The following is a 7328-nucleotide window of genomic DNA, read 5'->3' on the forward strand; positions in this document are numbered from 1 at the left end:
GCCTGGTTGGGCATTTCCTGAGGACGGAAGGATTATCAGTTCGTCCTTGAGAAGATGCTGGGGATACACCGAGATTATGGGGATGGCGCAGCGCCTCCCTGGGAGCAAGCCCAGGATGAAGGGTAGTTGACTGCGAATGCGCCGATGCTCACCCCGGTGATGGTTGTCATGGCCTTGTCATGGATGCCCATCCCAAGAAGCAGTCGCTCTCCCATGAAGCCCCATTTCGGGTTTTCTCTGGTATCTGGACCCTGGTATCCTAACTGAGGCTGCCTGGTTTGGGTCAGGTGGGACCTTCTCCCACCTTGGCTCTCTAACTTAGCACGGGAGTCCCGTTTTCTAGAAGGCTCTCCTGCAGGGCCCAAGAGCCTATCCTGTGCCTTTCAGTACGAATCCAAGAGTCGCATGTCAGCGGAGGCGGCCCTAAATCACCCCTACTTCCTGTCTCTGGGAGAGCGTGTACACCAGCTTGATGACAGTGAGTGTCCCAGGGCTCAGGGTCGGCCAGAACAAGGGGAGGGGGCCGCGGACATAGGTGGGGCGATAGCAGAGGCTGGACCCTTGGGTCCAGGGGAGTGGTCTCGGACACATGGCTTCCCCTCCACAGTTCTCATTTGGAGAACTGAGTCTGGACTAGAGGGCGCCTCGGCTCTGTGGATTTAGTGAAAGTGGGGTACAGGAGCGAGCAGCGTGGCTCCACCCAGGCCCCACCCCCACCCTCTTCTCTTGCCCAGCCGCCTCCATCTTCTCCCTGAAAGAGATCCAGCTCCAAAAGGACCCAGGCTATCGTGGCCTGGCCTTCCAGCACCCAGGTAGGGCCACATGCTCTCCCTATACCTTTGTTAGAAGTAGCCAAGTAGGCCACCTTTTCCAAGAGGGGGAGTGCGGGGGGGGGGGGCGGGGGTGACGCGACATGCTCCTTTAAGAAAGAGATGGGGCGGGCGTTGGTGGCGCACGCCTTTAATCCCAGCACTCGAGAGGCAGAGCCAGGCGGATCTCTGTGAGTTCGAGGCCAGCCTGGGCTACCAAGTGAGTCCAGGAAAGGCGCAAAGCTACACAGGGAAACCCTGTCTCGAAAAAAACAAAACAAACAAAAAAAAAAAAAAAAAAACAAAGAGATGGGCCCAGCAATCTACTCTTGGGATGGGGAGTCAACACCCCACATACATACCTTATGGGAGGTTCCACCCCGACCCAGATGGAACACTGCCTTTTACAGAAGCCCTGGCAAGGGTGGGCCCTGTGCCTGGTGTGTTCTCGGTGAAGACCCTGAGCTCCTGGCCAGTCCGAACTTTGTCCTTAGCACAGCCAAGTGGCCTTGGACTGACAGTGGTCCCCATGCCTTGTCTCATACAATCTTTAAAACACCCTGTGGGGCTGGCACTCCAAATGTTCTCCGCTTCGGTAAACCGAGGCCCCTGGAAGTTAAGGCACGGTTCCACACAGCTCACCAGCAACAGAGACGAGACCTGGATCCCAGGGCCTGCCCTTGCTCACTGGATCGGAGCATGGGAAGGGCAAGTGCCCCTTTGATCCCCGTCCCCTTCCCCTGTTCCTTCCTGCCCCCCTCCGTTCTCCAGGGCGAGGGAAGAACCGGCGGCAGAGCATCTTCTGAGCTGCGTCCACCCTGCTGCAACTCACGGGGCGAGAGGCCACACAGAACATGGATTCAGGAAGTATGGGGCCTGTGTGGCCATCCGAGGGCTGAGCAATGAACGCCTGTGGCCAGTCTGGAGGACCACTCGGCAGCCCTGGTGGTAGCAGTCGCTTCCTTTCCTCGCTTGTCACACACCTCTGGGATGACCTCTGCCTGGACACCGACCCCTTTGCCGTCCACTCTGGGATGGGGCGTGAGCTACTTCCCCGGGAGGAAGGGAGGGCCGAGGAGGGACCTGGGACCCCTTCCCGTAGGAGGTGCGGGGGAAATCTGGGGACCCTGGGCTTGCCTGGCTCATCAGCTCCACAGACCCCTCTCTTATCCTCTGGACACTCGCTTTACCTTCTTCTCCTCTGAGAACAAGGAAGAGTCCAGGAACAAGGCACCGGGCCGGGAATTGTGCCAGTGTGTGTGTGCATAGCCCACCCAAAGGCAGACATCCCTAGAGCATCAAAAAAAAAAAGTATGCCCTCTTGTCTCCATCCCCAACATGCTAAGGTCCCCTCCTTGCCAGGAGCCCTGTACCCTCTGGCTTGAACCAAGGCTAAAAAGCCCAGCATGCTGCCCACGTCCAGCTGCATCTGGAGGGCATCTGGGACTCCCAGTTGTACTCCTGCCGCCTCGGCCGTCCCCCTGCCCATCCCCCAGACTGGAAAGGGCTGCCTTAAGCAGGCAGGTGGTAGAGTGTACACTGTTCTCGGAGCCCTGACCTAGCACCTCTGTCCCTTCCTCCCCAAGCCACTCCCACACGCGGGGGTTATCAGCCCCGAGGTTGTCGATAAGTCGACCCTGTCTCAGGGTCCTGAGGCTGGCACCCAGATACGCAAGGTCGCCCTGACACTGGTACCAAGGTGGCTTTGACTCTTTGGGGCTGGTGCAGCCTCTCCCCCATCCCCCACCTCCTTCCTAGCCCTGTCCACCTGACCCTGGCACCAGCCTCCAGAGAGGCTGGTCCTGAGCGTAAGTGTGCTGTTGGCATTACAGCCTAACCCGGAGAAGGCACACCCTTCCTCAGCACCCATCTCATCTTCCAGGGTCTCCCCGACACTTGGCTGAACGTGAAGGGCAAAGGCCAAGGGGAGGTCAAGCCCGTGTTTCCTCCACGGGCCCCACGCCCATCCCAACCCCTTGGAGCCTGGGTTCTCCCCAACCCCCCTCCCCCCACTGACTGTGAATGTCCTGTGACTCAGAGCAAAGACAGAGAATATATTTAATTCATGTTGTACAGAAAGCAGTGAGCAGTCTCATTCAGAAAAGGTGACTAATAGAACCATACCGAAGACAGAGGAGCTCAAGACCCAAGTGTCTGGGCTTGCCTGTGCATACATACAGACCGGTGAAGAGAGTCTGGTCTGGGTACATCTCTGAACCTGCCCTGGGCTGGAGAAGGGGGGATTTTGTAGCAGAATTACCTTCCCCACGCCATTTCACACAGTAGTCCCCATCAGAGCATCAAAGTGCAGAACATTTGAGGCCATTTCAACTCTGGTAAAGCAGAAAATGCATAGGTCTGGGCATCGGTGTTCTGTGTCCTGTCCTTGGCCCAGGGTGTGTCTATGAGGTGGGACCAGTGAGGATAGCCCAGAGAGAGCCCTGAGGAGGGCCATGGGGTCTGGCTTCCGTGGATCACTCTGCTTTGCCAACACCACGTGGCTTCTTGAGACAGAAGGGCACAGAGATAAAAAGAGAATTGGGCCAGGGGTAGTGATGTACACCTTTAGCCCCAGGACTGAGGGAGGCAGGTGGGTCTGTGTGTGTGTGTGTGTGTGTGTGTGTGTGTGTGTGAGAGAGAGAGAGAGAGAGAGAGAGAGAGAGAGAGAGAGAGAGAGAGAGAGAGAGAGAATGTGTGGTCAGTTGGTATTGAGGTAGTCACGGCCAGGGCAGTGGCAAGCGCAGCCCTTACTAGTTCTGGAACCCACTTCCTGCTGCTCTCAAATGCCCCCCTCAGATCTGGCCCTCCTTCCTGTCACACAGATCTTAAGTGCTGAGAACCCAGCTGTTTTCTAATCCACTGCTCAAATCTGCTCCAAGACCATGCAGGATGCCAAGCCCGAAGGCAGGCCTCCTGATCTTTCTGTGTCTTTGAACTTGAGGGGCTCCTGCTTCCTCACCAAAGCCATGGAAGTTGGAGTAGGCCAGGACTTGGTCCTTGGCCCCACACCATTTCCCACAGTAGTCCCCGTCAGAGCATCAAAGTGCAGAACTTCTCGGACAATAATTAACACTTCCTATAAGGGAAAGGCCTTATCCAGGCTGAGATCCAGGGAGATGACGACTAGGACAGCCCATGCACGAAGCTGCCTTCCCTGTGCCCACCAACAATGCTGGGGTCCATCTCACCGAATCTCCGCCACAATCTTCCTCCCTGATCCCACAAGCAAACACCGCAGTTCCCAGGGAGGAAGTGACTGGCCTCAGGTCACATAACAAATTAGAATCCCAAGTCTGTTAGGACCTGGGGGTGGGGCTCAGAGGCAGGGGCTCTGCCTACCACAGACAAGGTCCCTGCGTTCCAGGGGTCCCCAAGTTCCATCCTCAGCACCAGGAAAAACAAAATCGGCGAAAAACGAATCCCAGAACTCCAGGTCTGTGCACAGCCCAGCCCTCCTTGGTCTTTAAGGAGGGGAGAGAGAAAGGGATCATGTGAAGAGCGAGACCCGGAAAGCAGGTATGAGGAGGGCCCAGGAAGATGCAGCTTCCTGGAGCAGCAGTGCCGTGGAGGCCACCCTTTATCTCCCTGTGGACCCATCGTGAGCAGAAACCGCTGCGTCTTCCGGAGTCTTCCTATGCAGCTGCCCCTGTGCTGTGGCTGTGGCTGTGGCTGTGGAGATACAGGGAGGGGTGTCTGGGTCAGGGAACTTTCGCCCTAGGAAAGCCGATAATGCTGAGGGATGGGAGCTAGACCCTGCAGGTCAGGCTTAGCCAGGTTTGCACGTACCGGGAGAGATGCTGGCTCTGGAGAGGAGAGCTGGATACAGGAGCGAGGCAAGGCTGAGGGACCAGCCATGAGCGGCCAGGCCTGCTGGGCTCCAGGAGCCAGGGCTAGTGCCCTAGGGACCAGGCTCAGCCCCAGACCCTGGAGCCCTGTTTCCTGGGTATCCAGAAGTCGTTTCCTGATGATGTGCAGCTCTCCTAAACAGACGCCTTTCTGCTGGTGTTCCTGGTGAGTCATTGTCCCCTCTGGCATCACATTTACTGTCCTCATTCCTGGGTCAGGAGCGCCCAGGGCCCCATCTGACCTCCCCCCCCCCCCCAGTGCCTACTTAACAGCTGCCGTCAGCCGCTCCCACTGATGGGACCTAGGGTTGGCTCTCCCCTGCCCCACTCTTCCAGGTACCACAGGCCTCTCCTTCGGAATCCATCCCTAGACCCTGTCAGCCTTCTAAACCAGCTCCTTGGGCGTGATGATTCCTCGCAGACTCATGTCTGTGAGACTCACGTCTCTACACCCACAGCCGCACAAAAGGCAAAAGGCGGCCCCACAGGAAGGTTCTGGAAGATGCGGGGGCTTCTATACCTTGCTCTGAAGCCTGGAGCTGCAGGTCGGGCTGACGCCTGGCAAACCACCCTTGTTCACTGCTCTTGGCCTCTGTGGCCAGCCACCTGTCAGTCCTGCTATGAGACCTGGTCCCCTTCTTCAGTTCCTCGAAGTGTTTGGTTGGGCTGCTTGTGGTCCGTTTCTTTTCATCTTTGTTTGGACATTTGCTTCTGGTATGAGACTCCATGACACCCTTTGAGTCCTCTGTATGCAAAGCAAATCATCAGTATAGGCATTGGTCACAGCGTCCGTGCCCTGGCCCTGGGCTGGGCACCAGGACAGTCAACCAGGTGCACGATACTCCTCCTGGATTCCGATAACTCCGACCCGCAGGTCAAGCTGGCCTGTCTTCAGACAGATTTCTGTGCGCCAGGCGGTGTGCTTGGCTCTGGGGATAGAGCAGTTGGGCAAGCAGGGAAATGAGCTTTGCCCAGCTGGACACTGGCCAGAAGTCCAACGAGGGAAGCTGGAGCAGCAGCAGCAGCAGCAGCAGATGTGAGGGCCGGCATGCTGGTGAGGTCAAAGGCCTCCGATGGGGGCAGGGGTAGGAACGGTAAGGGGGGAAGCTGGGTGCACAGCCAGGGAGAATAGTCCAGCAGAAGTCCTGAAGAGCATGTGCTCCAGACTCAGCAAGACACCCAGGCCGAAGCGGAACCAGCCCACCAGTGGCCAGAAGTCACTGTGCCCTGCTCTATCAAGTGTCCCTACCTTCACCCGTCCCTCCCCTGGGTTCCCGGGCCCACTGCCCCTCATCCACATAAAAGGGCAGCAGGCCCTGTTCCTGTTCCAGCTGCAGTGACGCTGGCTGGTGGCACGCACCGCTGGTGGTCAGTGGCTCGCTCCAGATGAGTGTGCTGACCTTCCTCCTACGGACAGGCCAGCGTGCACTAGCACCGCAACGTGACGTGACGCCCCCAGCCACTTCCCTCCATCTCAGACGCTTGCTCTTGTCCCTTTGTGGCTGCCTTTCTCTCGCGCTCAGGGCTGCTAGGTCCCTACCCAGTGAGTGACTGTGGCACTCACAGCCTGACTCAGTTTCTTCTCCCGTTACTGTGATAAAATACGCGGACAGAGGGAAGTCAAGTTAGAGACAGCTTCAGCTCACGGTTCAGTGACACCGGCCATCATGGCAGGAAGGCCAAGGCCACGGAGCTCGAAGCAGCTGGTCACGTGGCACCTGCACTCAGGAAGCAGAGGGATGAGTGCTTGTGTGCGACCCAAGCCCACTTTTAGGGTGGCTCTCCCTCCTGCATTAACCTATCAGGCACTGCCAGGCATGCCCAGAGGCTGAATAACCCATCACAGGTGTGCCTGGAGGCTTGTCTCCCATGCGGTTCTAGATCATGCCAGGCTGACACCACCCGCCACAAGCCTCCCCTTCGTGAAGCTGACACAGACACATCACTTAACTCATAACCTTCCATAATCTCATGACTTTTATAATACAAAAAACCCCACCGCCGCCAGGCGGTGGTGGCGCACGCCTTTAATCCCAGCACTCGGGAGGCAGAGCCAGGTGGATCTCTGTGAGTTCGAGGCCAGCCTGGGCTACCAAGTGAGTTCCAGGAAAGGCGCAAAGCTACACAGAGAAACCCTGTCTCGAAAAACCAAAAAAAAAAAAAAAAAAAAAAACCCACCATTTAATTCAACTTCAAAAGCCCTCCAGTCTTTAATAATTTTAACACCTTTTAAAAGTCTAAAGTTCAAGTCTCATCTGAGGCTCAAAACAATCTCTTCCATGTGAGTTCTTATAAGAAATGTTACATACCTCTAACACATAATGGCACAGAGTCCGAATGTCTATCCAGAAAGGGAGGAACCCGGGCACAGCAAGGAATGATCGGAACAAATGCCCAAACCCAAACAACAACCTCTAAATCCTGTAGCTCCATGTCTGGCACTTGGGGCTCCTAATGAAATCAACTGGACTCCTAAAGTTGAGTAGCCCTTCACCCCTCCATCTCTCTTGAGTCAGCCCAGCTCTACACATAGGTTTCCTCGGTGGACAGCTCACATTTCACACATTTCCAGGAGCCTGTGATCTCCATGGCAACTCAGGCTTCACTTCACAGTTTCACACAGTCGACTAGCAGGAACTTTGACTCTGCCACACATCTCCTGGTCTTGGCTGCT

General features: G+C 56.5%; 1 protein-coding gene across 4 annotated transcripts in view; it reads left to right on the forward strand.

Moving 5' to 3' along the window:
- Nucleotides 1–2888, forward strand: part of Cdk18 (cyclin dependent kinase 18) — a 30381-nt gene extending 27493 nt beyond the window's left edge. For 3 of the 4 annotated variants that reach the window (XM_028876530.2, XM_028876529.2, XM_028876531.2), the window contains exons 14-16: nt 388–478; nt 735–812; nt 1581–2888. In XM_028876530.2, coding sequence (XP_028732363.1) covers nt 388–478; nt 735–812; nt 1581–1615 — 204 coding nt within the window. In that variant the 3' untranslated portion in view covers nt 1616–2888. Of the gene's footprint in view, nt 1–387; nt 479–734; nt 813–1580 lie in introns of those variants that run through there. The other variant, XR_005093030.1, reaches the window with a different exon arrangement.
- The last annotated feature ends 4440 nt before the right edge of the window (nt 2889–7328 follow it).

The sequence above is a fragment of the Peromyscus leucopus genome, chromosome 15 (assembly GCF_004664715.2).
Source record: "Peromyscus leucopus breed LL Stock chromosome 15, UCI_PerLeu_2.1, whole genome shotgun sequence".
Taxonomy (NCBI): Eukaryota; Metazoa; Chordata; class Mammalia; order Rodentia; family Cricetidae; genus Peromyscus; species Peromyscus leucopus.